The 21,169-nt window shown below is 41.4% G+C and overlaps 1 protein-coding gene across 1 annotated transcript in view; it reads right to left on the bottom strand.

Moving 5' to 3' along the window:
• The window catches only part of IGDCC4 (immunoglobulin superfamily DCC subclass member 4), a 245,416-nt gene that overhangs the window by 95,843 nt on the left and 128,404 nt on the right, over positions 1-21,169 (bottom strand). Inside the window, exons 3-4 of the mRNA XM_082255108.1 lie at positions 6,792-6,933; positions 1,910-2,043 (exon numbers count right to left, since the gene is read on the bottom strand). Coding sequence (XP_082111234.1) covers positions 1,910-2,043; positions 6,792-6,933 — 276 coding nt within the window. The remainder of the gene's footprint in view (positions 1-1,909; positions 2,044-6,791; positions 6,934-21,169) is intronic.

The raw sequence follows: 21,169 nt of genomic DNA, 5'->3' as shown, positions 1-21,169 counted from the left end.
CTCTCCTGTATGTTCACCTGCTACTCTATCATCTGCTACCATACATGACTGCTAACCTATCTGCATCCCATCTGCTACTATCTTACTTTCAAGAACATTTCCTTTCAAGTGTCTGTCATCTACCATCTCTACCCAACCTCTCTCTTCAGCCTATCATCACTGTGTTACTATATACATAAGTCACTCTAGGAACATCTTATTGAGTGTGTGTATTTGCTTGCTGAATTGAGATCATCCACACATGATGAGTCTTTGGGAGTTGGGATTGGTGTCTCAGCGTTTCTCTACATGACTACTGAAGTGGAATATTTCTGCAGCTGTAAATCCACATCATACATAAAACGCAGGAGCGTTACAGGTGAGTATCTTCGATCTTCAATTACAAGGTAAGTAAACAAAAAAAAAAAATAATAACTATCCAATTCCTTTTCAGGTGAGGTCTACCTAGCGGAGGGGCACAAAAAAAAAACATTGTTTTTGTGCCCGAAACTCAGCTTTAACCTAACCTTAACTCTAACCCCTTATCCTAACTCTAACCTAACTCGAATCCCTTATCGTAACTCTAACCTAACATTAACTCTAACCCCTTATCCTAACTCTAACCTAACATTAACTCTAACCCCTTATCCTAACCTTAACTCTAACCCCTTATCCTAACCCTAACATAACTCTAATCCCTTATCCTAACCCTAACCTAACCTTAACTCTAACCCCTTATCCTAACTCTAACCTAACATTAACTCTAACCCCTTACCCTAACTCTAACCTAACATTAACTCTAACCCCTTATCCTAACCTTAACCTTAACTCTAACCCCTTATCCTAACCCTAACCTAACTCTAATCCCTTATCCTAACCCTAACCTAACCTTTAACTGTAACCTGTTATCCTAAACCTAACCTAACATTAACTATAACCCCTTATCCTAACTCTAACCTAACCTTAACTCTAACCGCTTATCCTAACCCTAACCTAACTCTAATCCCTTATCCTAACCCTAACCTAACCTTTAACTGTAACCTCTTATCCTAACCCTAACCTAACCTTAACTCTAACCCCTTATCTTAACTCTAACCTAACATTAACTCTAACCCCTTATCCTAACCTTAACCTAACCTTAACTCTAACCCCTTATCCCAACCCTAACCTAACTCTAATCCCTTATCGTAACCCTAACCTAACCTTAACTCCAACCCCTTATCCTAACCCTAACCTAACCTTTAACTCTAACCCCTTATCCTAAACCTAACCTAACCTTAACTCTAACCCCTTATCCTAACCCTAACCTAACCTTAACTCTAACCCCTTATCCTAGCCCTAACCTAGCCTTAACTCTAACCCCTTATCCTAACCTTAATCTAACCTTAACTCTAACCCCTTATCCTAACCCTAACCTAACCTTTAACTCTAACCCCTTATCCTAACCTTAACCTAACCTTAACTCTAACCCCTTATCCTAACCCTAACCTAGCCTTAACTCTAACCCCTTATCCTATTCCTAACTTAACTCTAACCCCTCATCCTAAACCTAACCTAACTCTAATTCTAAACCCCTTATCCTAAACCTAGCCTTAACTCTAACCCCTTATCCTAACCCTAACCTAACTCTAATGCTAACCCCTTCTCCTAACCCAAACCTAACCTTAAATCTAACCCCTTATCCTTACAAAAACAAAATAATAATACTTGAATAATAAAAATAATAAAATAAATAAACGCTGACGGAAAAGCCCAAAAAGCTGAAATTACTAGCAATAAATAATGCAACAGATGATGGTTTTCTCTAATGGCTAATAAAAAAATGCTAAAGCTCAAAACAATGTATAAAAACATGCAAAAATGATGGGAAAAAAACACTGAAAGACGCTAGGCTCGGGTGTGAATGCAGCCTAAAGAATTGGTGAGTTACCTTGGTCCACTGAGAGTTGAGCTTCATTGCTGTATCTGGTGTTCACCATGTTAGTTGCTACACAGCGATATAGCCCGGCATCCTCCGGCTGCACCCGAGAGATCAGCAGAACCCCAGAAGGGAGCCTGGTGAACCTGCAATGGTACATTTTTGTATAATCAAAGCTGCCTATAGAAAACGTAATATAATTTCAAAAATTGTACACACATTCATACTTCAAGGTCCAGTTGTATTGTGCACCGTCAGTAATGAGAATGTTGGTGCTCAGCAGCAAACCTGCCTGCCAGTATAAATGGTTTGTTGTCCTAGATCAGGGGTCTCCAAAATTTCTAAACAAAGTTTTAGTTTACTGTACTTCAGACTTCAGGGGGGCTGGGCAGTGGTCAGTGAAAGTAGAAAAGGTCCCGAAGTCAGTGGGAATAAATAATGCCCATTGTTTGTTTCAGTGGGAGGAATTGTGCCCCATCATTGGTGTCATTGGTAGGAATTGTGCCCCATCATTGGTGTCATTGAGCCCCATTGTTGGTGTCATTGCGTGGAATTATGCCCCATCTTTGGTGTCATTGGGAGGAATTGCGTGTAATGGTAGGAATTGTGCCCCATCATTGGTGTCATTGAGCCGCATTGTTGGCGTAATTGAGAGAAATTGTGCCATATCATTGTAGTCACTGAGAGGAATTATGCCCCATCCTTGGTGTCACTGGGAGAAATTGTGCTCCATTCTTGGTGTCATTGGGAGGAATTGTGCCCCAATGTTCGCGTCTTTGGGAGGAATTGTGCCCCATCCTTCGTGTCATTGAGCCCCATTGTTGGTGTCATTGCATGGAATTGTGCCCCATCTTTGGTGTCATTGAGCCCCATTGTTGGTGTCATTGTGTGGAATTATGCCCAATCTTTGGTGTCATTGGCAGGAATTGTGTGTAATGGTAGGAATTGTGCCCCATCATGGATGTCATTGAGCCCCATTGTTGGTGTCATTGCGTGGAATTATGCCCCATCTTTGGTGTCATTGCGTGGAATTATGCCCCATCATTGATGTCTTTGAGCCCCATTGTTGGTGTCATTGCATGGAATTGTGCCCCATCTTTGGTGTCATTGCGTGGAATTGTGCCCCATCTTTGGTGTCATTGAGCCCCATTGTTGGTGTCATTGTGTGGAATTATGTCCCATCTTTGGTGTCCTTGGGAGGAATTGTGTGTAATAGTAGAAATTGTGCCCCATCATGGATGTCATTGAGCCCCATTGTTGGTGTCATTGCGTGGAATTATGCCCCATCTTTTGTGTCATTGCGTGGAATTATGCCCCATCATTGATGTCTTTAAACCCCATTGTTGGTGTCATTGCGTGGAATTGTGCCCCATCTTAGGTGTCATTGGGAGGAATTGCGTGTAATGGGAGGAATTGCGCCCCATCATTGATGTCATTGGGCCCCATTGTTGGCGTAATTGAGAGAAATTGTGCCATATCATTGTAGTCACTGAGAGGAATTATGTCCCATCCTTGGTGTCACTGGGAGAAATTGTGCTCCATTCTAGGTGTCATTGGGAGGAATTGTGCCCCAATGTTCATGTCATTGGGAGGAATTGTGCCCCATCATTGGTGTCATTGAGCCCCATTGTTGGTGTCATTGTGTGGAATTATGCCCCATCTTTGGTGTCCTTGGGAGAAATTGTGTTTAATAGTAGGAATTGTGCCCCATCATTGATGTCATTGAGCCCCATTGTTGGTGTCATTGCATGGAATTATGCCCCATCTTTGGTGTCATTGGGAGGAATTGTGTGAAATGGGAGGAATTGTGCCCCATCATTGGTGTCATTGAGCCCCATTGTTGGTGTCATTGCGTGGAATTATGCCCCATCTTTGGTGTCATTGCGTGGAATTATGCCTCATCATTGATGTCTTTGAGCCCCATTGTTGGTGTCATTGCGTGGAATTATGCCCCATCTTTGGTGTCATTGGGAGGAATTGTGTGTAATAGTAGGAATTATGCCTCATCATTGATGTCTTTGAGCCCCATTGTTGGTGTCATTGAGTGGAATTATGCCCCATCTTTGGTGTCATTGAGCCCCATTGTTGATGTCATTGTGTGGAATTATGCCCCATCTTTGGTGTCCTTGGGAGGAATTGTGTGTAATAGTAGGAATTGTGCCCCATCATTGATGTCATTGAGCCCCATTGTTGGTGTCATTGCATGGAATTATGCCCCATCTTTGGTGTCATTGCGTGGAATTATGCCTCATCATTGGTGTCATTGAGCCCCATTGTTGGTGTCATTGCGTGGAATTATGCCCCATCTCTGGTGTCATTGGGAGGAATTGTGTGTAACGGTAGGAATTGTGCCCCATCATTGATGTCATTGAGCCGCATTGTTGGCGTAATTGAGAGAAATTGTGCCATATCATTGTAGTCACTGAGAGGAATTATGTCCCATCCTTGGTGTCACTGGGAGAAATTGTGCCCCAATGTTCGTGTCATTGGGAGGAATTGTGCCCCATCATTGGTGTCATTGAGCACCATTGTTGGTGTCATTGCGTGGAATTATGCCCCATTTTGGTGTCATTGGGAGGAATTGTATGTAATGGTAGGAATTGTGCCCCATCATTGATGTTATGGAGCCCCATTGTTGGTGTCATTGCACCCCATCTTTGGTGTCATTGGGAGGAATTGTGTGAAATGGGAGGAATTGTACCTCATCATTGATGTCATTGGGCCCCATTGTTGGCGTAATTAAGAGAAATTGTGCCATATCATTGTAGTCACTGAGAGGAATTATGTCCCATCCTTGATGTCCCTGGGAGAAATTGTGCTCCATTCTTGGTGTCATTGGGAGGAATTTTGCCCCAATGTTCGTGTCAGTCTGAGGAATTGTGCCCCATCATTGGTGTCAGTCTGAGGAATTATGCCCCATTGTTAGTATCAGTAGATGAAATAGTGCCCCAAGGGCTGCATAAAAGCAAGCAAAGAGCCACGTCTACCCCCCCCCCCCCCCCAGGCTGCAGTTTGGAGACCCCTGCCCTAGACCTACTGATTATGATAACCCAAACAGAATATAAAGGGTGAAATCGCTGCATGCTTCTTACACAACATTTTGGAGTTGATTTACTTAAGGCAAATACGCTGTTCACTTTGCAAGGGAAATTGCACTTAGCTTAGTGAATGAGGTAAAGCTCTGCTGACTTCCATCATATATAATCATGTGCAAGCAAAGAATTCTATTTTATTTTTCCAGCATGTAATTGGGTATTCTTTGCAGAGTAAATTGTCACCACAATCACTAAGCTAAGGGAAAATTCCCTTGGGAAGTGAATAGCCTATAGTAAATCAACCCCTATGAGTCCACATAATGCCAAAAGAGGAAATAAAGACTGTAATATCTGTATTTCCATGCTAAGACATTACAGGGTTGGTTTACTAAAAGCCAAATAGGCAAGGGAATTAGCACTTTGCAATGAATTTTTCCTTTAGCTTAGTGAATGCAGTGAAAATTCACTTTGCAAAGATTACTTTATCACATGCGAAGAAAATAATAAATAATGTTGGCTTGCACATGACTGAATGATGATGTTAGTCAGCAGAGCCTCACCTCATTTACTAATCTAAGGGAATATACCCTTGTAAAACGGACAGCCCATTTGCCTTTAGTAAATCAACCTCGGTGAGTCCACATGAAGCCAAAACAGAAAATAAAGGCTCCAATCTTTGCATACTTCTACTAAGAGGTTTTGCACCCACATGAAGTAAGATTCTTCCATGTTTTGCCCAGATGTGATTAACCACTTACCGACCAGCGCCACAGATATACGGCGGCAGGTCAACAGGTTCCCACGAATCGCCATACCTGTAGAGCGGTTCCCAGGAGCGCCCATTCACCAGCAAGGAAGCCGATCCACGGGGCCGATGGGCGCGACTGCCGCCGGGCACTCCCGATCACTCCCCATGGAGAGAGAATGGTGGTCAGCTGTTCTCTCAGCTATCAACACATGGATCCTGTGTTCCTCCTATTTAGGAACTAGGATCTCTGAGTTGACTCCATAAGCCCATCCCCCTCACAGTTAGAAAACACCCCCTAGGCTCACATTTAACCCTTTGATTGCCCCTGGGTTAACCCCTTCCCTGCCAGTGTCATTGGTACAGTAACAGTGCATATTTTTAGCACTGATTACTGTAGTAATGTCACTGATCCCCCCAAAAGTGTCAAAAATGTCAGTTAGGGGTCCGATCTGTCCGCCGCAATGTCGCAGATCGCCGCCATAAAAAGTACAAAATAGTGAAAAAAAAATTACATAAATCTTTCCCCTAGTTTGTAGATGTGATAACTTTTGCGCAAACCAATCAAAAAACGCTTATTGCGATTTTTTTTTTTTTAAATAAAAATCGCACAGGTGATCAAATACCACCAAAAAAGAAAGCTCTATTTTTGGGGAAAAAAGGACATCAATTTTATTTGGGTACAGCGTCGCACGACTACGCAATTGCCAGTTAAATTAACGCAGTGCCGAATCGCAAAAAATGGCCTGGTCATTAAGGGGGAAAATCTTCCTGTCCAGAACTAGTTAATAATGCAGTCACTGTGATTAAAGTGTATTTCCACCTTTGCAGCCAAATTTGAGAACCCTCCCCCCCACTATATGTGTTCCCATTCACGCATCTCTTCTCCTTTCTCTCCCTCCTCACACATCACATCAGCAGCAGCAGGAACCATTGGATCTACGTTAATCTTACATTGTGCCAAGCTGGACCAATAGAAATCTACAATACAGATCATACCTGGAGCTCAGATTTAACTTCTATTTGGGATATCATGACTTTTTGCTGCACTCAAAACTTCTGCACTTGTAATGTAGGGGTTCTGCCACTTGGAGTGCTATACCACGCTACTTACCTCTTACTTGCAGGAAGCTGAGCCTGGTCCTTCTGCCATGTGATCTGCGCTGGTGGAGTCGCACTGATGCCACATTCAAATCTTGCCTGGTTGCCCTGATGTACAATCTGAGGATCAGGATGCATGTGAAAAGGTGGCAGTCCTTGAGAAAAATATATTATCACTGTTACATTCAGCAGGTATGACAGGCCAAGCCTCACCATACAGGGTTATTTACGTACGCCAGCTTTTATTCTCTGTATATATTCTATATGTGATCAGCATTTCAGCACGCCTAAATTAATTTGCAATTTAACTAATTTAAAGTCTGATAGAAACCTATCGAGCAAGGCATGGGGTGGTTTAAAAAAAAAAAAAATTTAAATAAAAAATGCATACATTGAAACTGCAGGTAAATTAAATGTTGTGCTATAAACAAAAAAACAATAAGTTTAATGAAAATTGGGCAAAATCAAATGTTCTCTGGCTGTATTTTCAGCAATTCAAATGTGTGAATGTGAAAAAATACCACTTTGTGGCCACTAGATGGCACTGAGGAGTATACTTACTTCCTATGATAGCGCCATCTAGAGGCCATGATGCTGAATTTTATGAATTCACACATTCGAATTGCAGAAAATACAGCTGGAGAATATTTGATTTTGCCCCAAGCACAGAACAAATTTGCATGCATATTTTAGCACGCCTAAATTAATTTGTAATTTAAAGTCTGATACAAACCTATCGAGCAAGGCATAGGGGTGGTTTAAAAAAATAAAAATAAAATAAAATAAAATGAAAAATGCATAAAAATTTAAAATGCATGTAAATTAATTTTGTGCAATAAACAAAAAAATATTAGGGTTTATGAAAATTGGGCAAAATAAAATCTTCTCTGGCTATATTTTCAGCAATTCAAATGTGTGAATATGAATAAATACCACTTTGTGGCCACTAGATGGCACTGAGGAGTATACTTACTTCCTATGATAGCGCCATCTAGAGGCCATGATGCTGAATTTTATGAATTCACACATTTGAATTGCAGAAAATTCAGCTGGAAAATATTCGATTCCACCCCAAGCACAGAACAAATCTTCAGGCATATTTTAGCACCCCTAAATTAATTTGTAATTTAACTAATTTAAATTAAAGTCTGATACAAACCTATCCAGCAAGGCATAGGGGTGGTTTTACAATAAAAAATAAAAAATGCATTAAAATTGAAAATGTATGTAAATTAATTTTGTGCAATAAACAAAAACAATAATTTGTTTTATGGAAATTGGGCAAAATCAAATGTTCTCTGGCTATATTTTCAGCAATTCAAATGTGTGAATGTAAAAAAATACCACTTTGTGGCCACTAGATGACACTGAGGAGTATACTTACTTCCTATGATAGCGCCATCTAGAGGCCATGATAATGAATTTTATGAATTCACACATTCGAATTGCAGCAAATACAGCTGGAGAATATTTGATTTTGCTCTAAGCACAGAACAAATTTGCGTGCATATTTCAGCACGCCTAAATTAATTTGTAATTTAACTCATTTAAAGTCTGATACAAACCTATCGAGCAAGGCATAGGGGTGGTTTTTAAAAATAAAAAAAATTAAAAAATGCATAAAAATTGAAAATGCATGTAAATTAATTTTGTGCTATAAACAAAAAAAATAAGAAGTTTTATGAAAATTGGGCAAAATCAAATGTTCTCTGGCTATATTTTCAGCAATTCAAATGTGTGAATGTGAAAAATACTACTTTGTGGCCACTAGATGGCGCTGAGGAGTATTCTTACTTCCTATGATAGCGCCATCTAGAGGCCATGATGCTAAATTTAATGAATTCACACATTTGAATTGCAGAAAATACAGCCGGAGAATATTCGATTTCGCTCCAAGCACAGAATAAATTTGCATGCAGTTTCTGAGGACAGCCTTGTGGATTTTTTCTATGTACATTCCTAAGTGTCAGGCCTCAACATATTCTCTGTAGACCATAAGGACTGGGGTATGTCCAGATTCCTTTATTATGGAGTAGGTGCTGGGGAAGAATATGTAACAATAACTAGTTTAATCTTTATATAAAATTTACAGAGTCCCCTTCCATAAAAAATCCATGCTGAACTCCGGGATAAGTAAATATTGTCTAAATACATTCATCATTCTTAAATCTTGGTGTGCTTTGTGTATTTCTTCTAGATCTGTGCAGTAATCCAGTGTGAGTCTTCCTGCATTAAAGACCGCTCACTGCTGCTCTCTCTCCTTGTGCAGGATGACTGGTCTTGTCTCCACCCCCTCCTGTAGTTGGTGCTTGCTTGGCCCCTCCCACAGCTCTGCTCTCTGTACAGCACATTGATGATGTCACTGCTACATTTACAAAGAAATATCTGGGGTTTCCAAAGGTATTTGATGCACACAAAGTGGATTTAGATCCTTTTTCAAGAATACGGCATGAAGGAGGAAGCCAGTCAGAAACACGTCCCACCTCATAATACCTTTTATGAAAATTGGGCAAAATCAAATGTTCTCTGGCTATATTTTCAGCAATTCAAATGTGTGAATGTGAAAAATACCACTTTGTGACCACTAGATGGCACTGAGGAGTATACTTACTTCCTATGATAGCGCCATCTAGAGGCCATGATGCTGAATTTCATGAATTCACACATTCGAATTGCAGGAAATACAGCTGGAGAATATTTGATTTCGCCCCAAGCACAGAACAAATTTGCATGCATATTTCAGCACGCCTAAATTAATTTGTAATTTAACTCATTTAAAGTCTGATACAAACCTATCGAGCAAGGCATAGGGGTGGTTTTACAAAAAAAATAAAAAATTGCATAAAAAATTGAAAATGCATGTAAATTTTGTGCAATAAACAAAAAAAAATACGTTTTATGAAAATTGGGCAAAATCAAATGTTCTCTGGCTATATTTTCAGCAATTCAAATGTGTGAATGTGAAAAAGACTACTTTGTGGCCACTAGAACAAATTTGCATGCATATTTTAGCACGCCTAAATTAATTTGTAATTTAAAGTCTGATACAAACCTATCGAGCAAGGCATAGGGGTGGTTTAAAAAAATAAAAATAAAATAAAATAAAATGAAAAATGCATAAAAATTTAAAATGCATGTAAATTTATTTTGTGCAGTAAACAAAAAAATATTAGGTTTTATGAAAATTGGGCAAAATAAAATCTTCTCTGGCTATATTTTCAGCAATTCAAATGTGTGAATGTGAAAAAATACCACTTTGTGGCCACTAGATGGCACTGAGGAGTATACTTACTGCCTATGATAGCTCCATCTAGAGGCCATGATGCTGAATTTTTTGAATTCACACATTTGAATTGCAGAAAATACAGCTGGAGAATATTCGATTCCGCCCCAAGCACAGAACAAATTTGCATGCATATTTCAGCACGCCTCAATTAATTTTTAATTTAACTAATTTAAAGTCTGATACAAACCTATCGAGCAAGGCATAGGGGTGGTTTTACAAAAAATGAAAAAAATTAAATAAAAAATGCATACATTGAAACTGCATGTAAATTAAATATGTGCTATAAACAAAAAATAATACGTTTTATGAAAATTGGGCAAAATCAAATGTTCTCTGGCTATATTTTCAGCAATTCAAATATGTGAATGTGAAAAATACCACTTTGTGGCCACTAGATGGCACTGAGGAGTATACTTACTTCCTATGATAGCGCCATCTAGAGGCCATGATGCTGAATTTTATGAATTCACACATTCGAATTGCAGAAAGAACAGCTGGAGAATATTTGATTTCGCCCCAAGCACAGAACAAATTTGCATGCATATTTCAGCACGCCTAAATTAATTTGTAATTTAACTCATTTAAAGTCTGATACAAACCTATCGAGCAAGGCATAGGGGTGGTTTTACAAAAAAAATAAAAAATTGCATAAAAAATTGAAAATGCGTGTAAATTAATTTTGTGCAATAAACAAAAACAATAATACATTTTATGAAAATTGGGCAAAATCAAATGTTCTCTGGCTATATTTTCAGCAATTCAAATGTGTGAATGTGAAAAATACAACTTTGTGGCCACTAGATGGCACTGAGGAGTATACTTACTGCCTATGATAGCGCCATCTAGAGGCCATGATGCAGAATTTTTTGAATTCACACATTTGAATTGCAGAAAATACAGCTGGAGAATATTAGATTTCGCCCCAAGCACAGAACAAATTTGCATGCATATTTTAGCACGCCTAAATTAATTTGTAATTTAAAATCTGATACAAACCTATCGAGCAAGGCATAGGGGTTGTTTAAAAAAATAAAATAAAGTAAAATGAAAAATGCATAAAAATTTAAAATGCATGTAAATTAATTTTGTGCAATAAACAAAAAAATATTAGGGTTTATGAAAATTGGGCAAAATAAAATCTTCTCTGGCTATATTTTCAGCAATTCAAATGTGTGAATATGAAAAAATACCACTTTGTGGCCACTAGATGGCACTGAGGAGTATACTTACTTCCTATGATAGCGCCATCTAGAGGCCATGATGCTGAATTTTAAGAATTCACACATTTGAATTGCAGAAAATTCAGCTGGAAAATATTTGATTCCGCCCCAAGCACAGAACAAATTTTCAGGCATATTTCAACACCCCTAACGTAATTTGTAATTTAACTAATTTAAAGTCTGATACAAACCTATCGAGCAAGGCATAGGGGTGGTTTTACAAAAAACAAAAAAATAAAATTAAAAATGCATTAAAATTGAAAATGCATGTAAATTAATTTTGTGCAATAAGCAAAAACAATAATTCGTTTTATGGAAATTGGGCAAAATCAAATGTTCTCTGGCTATATTTTCAGCAATTCAAATGTGTGAATATGAAATAATACCACTTTGTGGCCACTAGATGGCACTGAGGAGTATACTTACTTCCTATGATAGCGCCATCTAGAGGCCATGATGCTGAATTTTATGAATTCACACATTTGAATTGCAGAAAATTCAGCTGGAGAATATTCGATTTCTCCCCAAGCACAGAACAAATGTGCATGCATATTTCAGCAAGCCTAAATTAATTTGTAATTTAACTCCTTTAAAGTCTGATACAAACTTATCGTGCAAGGCATAGGGGTGGTTTTACAAAAATCTAAAAAAAAAATGCATACATTGAAAATGCATGCAAATTAATTTTGTGCAATAAACAAAAACAATAATACGTTTTATGAAAAGTGGGCAAAATCAAATGTTCTCTGGCTATATTTTCAGCAATTCAAATGTGTGAATGTGAAAAATACTACTTTGTGGCCACTAGATGGCGCTGAGGAGTATTCTTACTTCCTATGATAGCGCCATCTAGAGGCCATGATGCTAAATTTAACGAATTCACACATTTGAATTGCAGAAAATACAGCCGGAGAATATTCGATTTCGCTCCAAGCACAGAATAAATTTGCATGCAGTTTCTGAGGACAGCCTTGTGGATTTTTTATATATACATTCCTAAGTGTCAGGCCTCAACATATTCTCTGTAGACCATAAGGACTGGGTTATGTCCCGATTCCCTTATTATGGAGTAGGTGCTGGGGAAGAATATGTAACAATAACTAGTTTCATCTTTATACAAAATTTACAGAGTTCCCCTTCAATAAAAAAAATCCATGCTGAACTCTGGGATAAGTAAATATTGTCTAAATACATTCATGAATCTTGGTGTGCTTTGTGTATTTCTTCTAGATCTGTGCAGTAATCCAGTGTGAGTCTTCCTGCATTAAAGACCGCTCACTGCTCTCTCCTTGTGCAGGACGACTGGTCTTGTCTCCGCCCCCTCCTGTAGTTGGTGCTTACTTGGCCCCTCCCACAGCTCTGCTCTCCGTACAGCACATTGATGATTTCACTGCTACATTTACAAAGCAATATCTGGGGTTTCCAAAGGTATTTGATGCACACAAAGTGGATTTAGATCCCTTTTCAAGACTATGGCATGAAGAAGGAAGCCAATCCGAAACGCGTCCCACCTCTTTTATGTCATATCCAGTGGCGGCTGGTGCATTGGGGGCGCAGGGGGGCCACCCCCATCCCTGCATTCGGCCCCCTAATCTACAAGCAGGGCGCCGGACGCATGGGGTTGAATGGGGCTTTTTTTTTTTTAACCATGTGATTAGAGCCAGAGGCTCTAATAGGCTAAAAAAAAAAGGGTGGGCTCAGGGCGCAGAGCACTGCGCCCCGAGCCCACCCAGTTGTGTGACAATAGCGAATTAATATTCACTATTGTCACAGGGATCCTCCTCCTGGCCAATCAGGAAGCGGGTCCTGAGACCCATTTCTAGATTGGCTGAAAGGAGAAGCCATGCCATTGGCCATGGAGGAGGAGGGAGGAGACGCAAAAGACTGAGGGGGAAGGAGCTGAAGCCGCCGCCGTTGATTGCTGCTGCTGCTGCCTGCCCTCCCTCCACATGTCCAGGCAGGGTGAGTGAGCTGGCGACGGGGTGGGGGGTATGGTGTGTGGCCTGGTGTGGTCCGGGTGGGGGTGTATGGTGCGGTCCATCTGACGCCCCCCCCCCCTCCCCCCGGCCCATGGAGCACCAGCTGCCACTGGTCATATCCGGGTCATGCGTTCCAAGCTGGCCCTTGCACCGGTGATTCCTCTCTGATGGCCGGATCTGGATCTTCTCCACTATACTGTATTACTTTTGGACAACCTCCTGCTGGATTTACTCCCTTTGATGAGCCTTTTTTTTTACACTTATCCTGCAAGTGTGTATTTAATAGCCTGATAAATTGTTTTTTTTTTTTTTTATACTGCACTTAGAGGCGCCTCTCTCTCTTTCATATCCTTTTTTCTTTTTGGGCTATTGAGGAATATATTTAAATAGTTAAAAATCGTTTTTACGAAGCTACCAGCTCAGAATTAGTCTCAATGGGAATCACATGAATGTGAAACAGAGAGCCGCACTACAGAAAATTATTTTCAAGCTCCTGACAAGGGCGAGTAATTGATTTTTAGGATGTGTTTTGAAAAGCTGCCCCATTAGTGCCACAGTAACCAGACAGAAGATTCTGGCATTTAGACAATTAAAGCCGGATTGTTGACTATTTTCAGTTCAAAATGCATCTTTCAGGACAAAAAGTGAAATCAATCAATTAAAGCGTCACTCCACTTTTGTTGAGAAAAAAAAATTCCCCTCTGGGTGATCTCTGTACAGAGATTTTAAAAAACTTTTTGTTATTCTGAAGAAATCATTGTTTGTTCCTGAGTGGGTGAAATGGGAGTGATTTCATAATTATCTATCAGCTGTGGCAGCTGCAGGGCTCTAATGAGGAAATCTGCTGGGCCTGCATCCCTTTAGACGTGTTCCTATTGGGAGTATCTCACCAAAAATGACATTTTTGTTGCAGGGGATGCCAGAAATCTGACTTGTATCTTAGTGCAGACTTCTGGGAAAATTGGTGAGCCAATCACAGAAGCAGGAAATGATGTTTCTGGGGGTGTGGTCAGTATACATTCTGTGTACAGAACAGCTCCAGGCGGCCATATTGCATTTTTTTGAAAATTACAACAGCTGCAGATTGAAAAGGAAAGGGAATTTTTAATAACATTCAATTACAATATGATTTGTGTCCCAATTGTATACGCTATATTGTTTTTTTCTTTATTTGCTGATTTTTTTTCCCCACGAAAGTGGAGATACCCTTTAAGAAGAGCTAATTCTATCAAACACTGCAACTTGGCTAAAGTCAGGTTTATTTACCTTGATCTGAGTCAATACAGTCCACTGTCATTTTACAAAACATTCATTCAATTTTTCTAATGCACATGTGTCAAACACAAGGTCCACAGGCCGAAACTGGCCCACCAGGCCTTTTCATGTGGCCCCTTGCACCTTCTATACCAAAGTTGGCATGGGTCTGAACACCCATGCGATCCGATTCCAGTGCGGGCCAAAAAAGGGTCCTGCACCATTTTGGTGCAAATGCTATGCGATTTTAGCCATACAAACTGTATGGCTTAAAGCGGAATTCCACCCAAAAATGGAACTTCCGCTATTTTGCTTCCTCCCCCCCTCCGGTGCCACATTTGGCACCTTTCAGGGGGGGAGGGGGGAACAGGTACCCGTTTTTGACAGGTACCCTTCCCCACTTTCAGGAGACGGGCCGTGGCGCAGTGTCCCAGAAGTTCGGCCCCCTCCTACCCCCTGCCGCTGAGCCAATAGGAATGCGCAGCGTGTTTCGCGCATGCGCAGTAGGGACCCGGGCGTGAAGCCATTGAAGAAATATTGTGTGCCTCCAGATATCGCTCCACCTCTACATGAATTAGTAAGGGATGCCTCTTAAAAAAAAGTGACCTAGAAATAAAGACACCCAAACATTTGACAAGTCCTCTATTTAAAAAAAAAGAAATAGAAATCCCCAAAATTGTCCATCGTTGCCCATCCATCATCAGTCATGATGCCCACCGCTCACCTACTGGCAGAGTGAGGGCTCCTTTGCTTGGGTGGTGAGAGATTCCCAGCCATGTAAGCCAATGTGCCAGTGATGGTTGCTAGGGACACAGCAGCTGTGAGCACCCGCTACTTCCTTAGGAACCATTGAGAGCTGGAAGCTGTCATTTAAAGGAGTGGTAGAAGTAACGCTTCTATATAAAAAGCTCAGCTCCCACCAAACAGGGAGCCCAATGGGGAAATGTTTAGGCATTTATCCAAATGCCTGAACAGCCAAAGTTCCCTCTGAGCCTAGATTAAAAACGAACCATTGGCTTATCCCTAGTCTGGTCGAAATGTTAAAGTAGAACTAATAGCAAAACTCATTTTGGATAGAGTAAGGGGGGTTATAACCCCTGTCAGTTTTTTGTTTAGCATGTCCTATTGGGGAGATTTCCCTTCACTTCCTGTCCCATAGCCAAAACAGGAAATTAGATGAAATCCCTGCAAAGTGAAGGAATTCTTGGTTGTCACTAGAACTGGTGTCCCTATTGGAAGATTTCCCTTCTATTCCTGTTCTGGGGGCAAGGACTAATAGAGAGGGTGAATCTCCCTAATTGGGACACAGATAGCAATAAATCCTGACAGGGGGTTTAATTCTTCTCCACTCAACCCCCCCCCCCCCCCCCAAGAAAAAAAATGTTCTGCAGTGCTGTGAAAAAGTATTTGCCACTTCCTGATTTTTTTATGTTTGCATATTTGTCGCGCATGCGCTGTAGATAGCGGCCGGGGCCGTTCCCATTGCATCCTGGGATTGATGACGCTCATCGCCCAGGACGCAATGAAAAAGAAGAAGTAACGTCGGCGGCCGTGTCCGCAGAGGGAGGAAGAGGAAGGAAGGTAAGTTTATTTGCATTAAAAACAAGGTAAGTGAAAAGAAAAAAAAATTGACATTATCCAATTCTTTTTCAGGCACTTTAAAGCAAGCGGACAAGCAAAAAATCATTTTTAGGGTGGAACTCCACTTTAAATTTCACTTGCCACACCTAAGCCTGATTACTACCAGACCTGTTGAATCAAGAAGTCATTTAAGTGGGGTACACACTATAAGAAAATCAGACGAACGATCGTCTGATTTTCTTCGTTGTTTCACAGCAAATCGGAACCGATGAAAATTCGTATGAAAATTCTCGTACAACAAAAGCTTTTTTTTTTTGTTGTTTATTGTTTCTGATCATGCGCAGTCTTTTTTTTTCTGATTTTCCTTGTACAAAAATTGTACAAAAATGGTACACATGAACTACTTGCCGACCGCCACACACAGATTTACTGCGGCAAGGCAGCTCGGTTGTGCATAATCACGGAGATCTACGTGATTAAGCGCACTTGGAGTCGCGCTACCGCTGTGATTAGACACAGCAGGAGGCAGACCGCGGGAGGATCAAACGCCACCGGCCTCCCACGATCTTTGGCAATACTGACAGGAGAGCCGTCTGGTATGTAAACAATGTAAGACGGCTCTCCTGTCAGAGAGGCAGGGAAAGATCGTGTGATTCAGCTAAGATCTGAATCGCAGATCTCTCTCTGCCTTTGTTCAACCCATCCCCCACACACAGGTAGTAAGAACATCTATGGAACACATTTAACCCCTTGATCACTCCCAGTGTTAAACCCTTCCCTGCCAAAGTCATTTATACAGTAGCAGTGCATAGTTTTAACACTGATTACTGTAGTAATGTCACCGGTACCCCCAAAAGTGTCAAAAATGTCAGTTTGGGGTCCGATCTGTCCACCGCAATGTCGCAGTCCTGATAAAAATCGTAGATCGCCGCCATTACTAATAAAAAATAAATAAAAAGTCCATAAATCTAATCCCATAGTTTGTAAACGCTATAACTTTTGCACAAACCACCTTTTTGGGATTTTTTTTTTTTACCAAAAATATGTAGCAGACTACAAATTGGCCTACACTGATAAAAAGAAAATTAGATTTTTTAAATTTTTTTATTGGAAATGTTTTATAGCAGAAAGTAGAAAATATTGGTGTTTTTTCAAAATTGTTGCTCTATTTTTGGTTTATAGAGCAGAAAACAAAAAACCGCACAGGTGATCCAATACCACCAAAAGAAAGCTCTATTTGTGGCGGAAAAAAGGACATCAATTTTATTTGGGTACAGCGCCGCACGACCGCGCAATTGTCAGTTAAAGCAACGCAGTGCCAGATCACAAAAAATGGCCTGGTCATTAAGGGGGAAAATCTTCCGGTCCAGAAGTGGTTAATAAGTGAAATCATCATTTAGAAACTGGCTCCGATGTCCGCCGGTCACTCGCAATCTCCCGGTGCAGAGGGAGAAAGGCAGGCGGCTGATGTAAACAAAGCCGTCTGTCATTCTCCCTGAAGTAACTACAGAGACTATATGATCCTGCTATGTAGGATCGTATGTCTCTGTGGTTACATAACTAGCCACGCCCCTTTACAGTTAGAATCCTGCCCCTAGGGACACACTTAACCCCTTGATCACTAATAAAGTTAACCCCTTCCCTGCCAGTGTCATTATTACAGTAACAGTGCATATGTATAGCACTGATTACTGCAGTAATGTCACTGGTCCCCCCAAAAGTGTCAAAAATATCAGTCAGGGGTCCGATCTGTCCACCGCAATGTCGCAGTCCTGCAAAAAAAATCACAGATCGCCGCCATTACTCGTTAAAAAAAAAAAAAACAATAAAAATGACAAAAATCTTTCCCTTAGTTAGTAAACGCAATAACTTTTGCGCAAACCAATCAAAATACGCTTATTGCGATTTTTTTCTCCAAAAATATGTAGCAGAAAACAAATTGGCCTAAAATGTTAAAAAAATTTAGATTTTTACATTTTTTTTGGGGGGGGGGGGGGATTTCATATAAAAAAATGTGAAAAATATGGTTATTTTTTCAAAATTGTCGCTCTTATTTTGTTTATAGGACAAACAGTAAAAATCGCAGAGGTGATCAAATACCACCAAAAGAAAGCTCTGTTTGTGGGAAAAAAAGGAGGTCAATTTTATTTGGGTACAGCGTCGCACGACCGCGCAATTGTCAGGTAAAGCAACGCAGTGCCAAATCGCAAAAAATGGCCTGGTCATTAAGGGGGTAAAACCTTCCAGTCCAGAAGTGGTTAATAAGTGAATTCATCATTTAGAAACTGCATTTTATATTTACTCGGGTTATCTTTGTGTGATATTTACATTTGTTTGATTCTCTGAATCTTTTAAGAGTGATAAATATGCAAAAAAAAAAAAAACAATCAGGAAGGAGGCAAATACTTTTTCACAGCACTGTATACTTTAAGGGCTCTTTCACACGGTCCGCTCCGTAGGCGGATCCGTGCTGCTCAGCGGGGATCGATCCGCGATCCCCGCTGAGCCAGCGGATGACAGCTCCGTCTCCGCTTGCAGAGCGGAGAGGGAGGTGTCTCAGCCCCCGCTGCCCTCTATGGGGGATCCGATGAGAGCGGACCGCCTGTCCGCTCTCATCAGATCCGATCTGATCCGATTACTGAACGGATGGAAAAATAGGGTTTCCATCCGTCCAGATTTCAAGCACAGGATCGGATACGGATGGCAGCGGGTGTCAGCGGAGGTGTCTCCGCTGACATCCGCTGCCCCATAGAGCTGCATGGAGGATCCGATCAGATCCGCCTAAAAAACTGACAGGCGGATCTGATCGGACCGCCCGTGTGAAAGAGCCCTAAGGCTTCTTTCACACAGTCCGCCTCCGTAGGTGGATCCGTGCTGCTCAGCGGGGGATCGTAAACACAGATCCCCGCTGAGCAGGAAGGTGACAGCGGAGGGGGAGATGTCAGAGCCCCATGCATCTCTATGGGGGAATTGGATGAGAACAGACCGCCTGTCTGCTGTCATCCGATTCCATCCGATCCGATCCCCATCCGGATTTCACGGACAGGATCGGATGTGGATGGCAGCGGGTGTCAGTGGAGATGTCTCCGCTGACATCCGCTGCCCCATAGGGATGCATGGGGGATCCGATCAGATCCGCCTAAAAAACTGGCAGGCAGATCTGATCGGATCGCTCGTGTGAAACCCTAAGAGTTTTTTTTTTTCAATTTACCCAAGAAGGCAAAAAGAATGTTCTGATGAAAGGTTTGCTATGACTGAAAATCTTCCAGTGTATGGCCAACTTTATGCTGGAAACTTTATTTTATACTATGAACAATTCAGAACACCTTCTAGTGCAGGAGAGCTATTGAGGTAGATTCACTAAAGGCAAATATGCTGTTCACTTTGCAGAGGAATTTTTCCTTAGCTTAGTGAATGTGGTGAAAATACTTTTTGTAAAGGATACCCAATCACGCAAAATAATAAAAACATTGTATTTGTATTTGCTCAGGATTGGATGATGGAAGCCAGCAGGGCTTCATCGTCATCACTAAGCTAAGGGAAAGTTCCCTTGCAAAGTAAACAGCTGGTTTCTATTAAATCACCCCCCCTTATCAGCTGCGGGTACAAGCCAAAAGCACACCTTGGTTGTGTCCCCATGGGTAGGGATGAGCTTGTGTTTGTTCTGAACCAGGTTTGGGTTCGAAGCTGGGAGTCATTTCTGGACCAATGAGGAGGAATTCCCAGCTGCCCCATTCCGCAGGTGATGTATGCAAAGGGGCAGGGATGCTCAGGTTATATACACTGAGCAAAATTATAAACGCAACACTTTTGTTTTTGCCCCAATTTTTCATGAGCTGAACTCAAAGATCTAACACTTTTTCTATGGACAGAAAAGGCCGATTTCTCTCCAATATTGTTCACTAAATCTGTGTTAGTGATCACTTCTCCTTTGCCGAGATAATCCATCCAGCTCACAGGTGTGGCATATCAAGATGCTGATTAGATTATTGCACAGGTGTGCCTTAGGCTGGCCACAATAAAAGGCCACTCTAAAATGTGCAGTTTTATCATTCACACAGCACAACGCCACAGATGTCCCAAGTTTTGAGGGAGCGTACAATTGGCATGCTGACTGCAGGAATGTCCACCAAAGCTGTTGCCCGTGAATTGAATGTTCATTTCTCTACCATCTCCAAAGGCATTTCATAGAATTTGGCAGAACATCCAACCGGCCTCACAACTCACAGACCACGTGTAACCACACCAGCCCAGGACCTCCACACCTAGCATCTTCACCTCCAAGATGGTTTGAGACCGGCCCAGGACCTCCACATCCAGCATCTTCACCTCCAAGATCCTCTGTGACCAGCCCAGGACCTCCACATCCAGCATCTTCACTTCCAAGATCTTCTGAGACCGGCCACCCGGACAGCTGCTGCAACAATTGGTATGCAGAACCAAAGAATTTCTGCACAAACTGTCAGAAACCGTCTCAGGGAAGCTCATCTGCATGCTCGTCATCCTCATCAGGGTCTCCACCTGTCGTCGTAACTGACTTGAGTGGGCAAATGTTCACATTCGGTGGCGTCTGCCACTTTGGAGAGGAGTTCTCTTCACGGATGAATCCCAGTTTTCTTAGATCTTTGAGTTCAGGTCATGAAAAATGGGGGCAAAAACAAGTGTTGTATTTATAATTTTGTTCAGTATAATATGTCCACATGGTCATATGAGGTCAATGATGTCATGAGCTTCCCTTCCCTTTTGTGGGAATCACCCAACCGGCACCTCTTCAGTCATAGGTGTGCGCAGCCTATTGCATTAGGGTGTGCACCCCAAAGTTTAAATACACATGCATGTGTTTGCCTTCATGTATATGGCCCCGGTACATTACTCTCCCTGCTGGCAAACTGAAATAGAAGTGTGTGGCACTTCTCTTATGGCAGAGCAGGTCCGAGGGAGATCTTTCCCATCTCCTCACTGGCAAACAGAGCGATAATGCTAATGTGCCCTAGGTGATTAGGGTGTGCCCAGGCACACCCGGCACACCCTGTGCGCACGCCTATGTCTTCAGTCCAGGACAGCTGACTAT

This window comes from Pelophylax lessonae (assembly GCF_965119305.1).
Source record: "Pelophylax lessonae genome assembly, chromosome: 4".
Lineage (NCBI taxonomy): Eukaryota > Metazoa > Chordata > Amphibia > Anura > Ranidae > Pelophylax > Pelophylax lessonae.
This window is presented reverse-complemented; position numbering and strand designations above follow the sequence as displayed.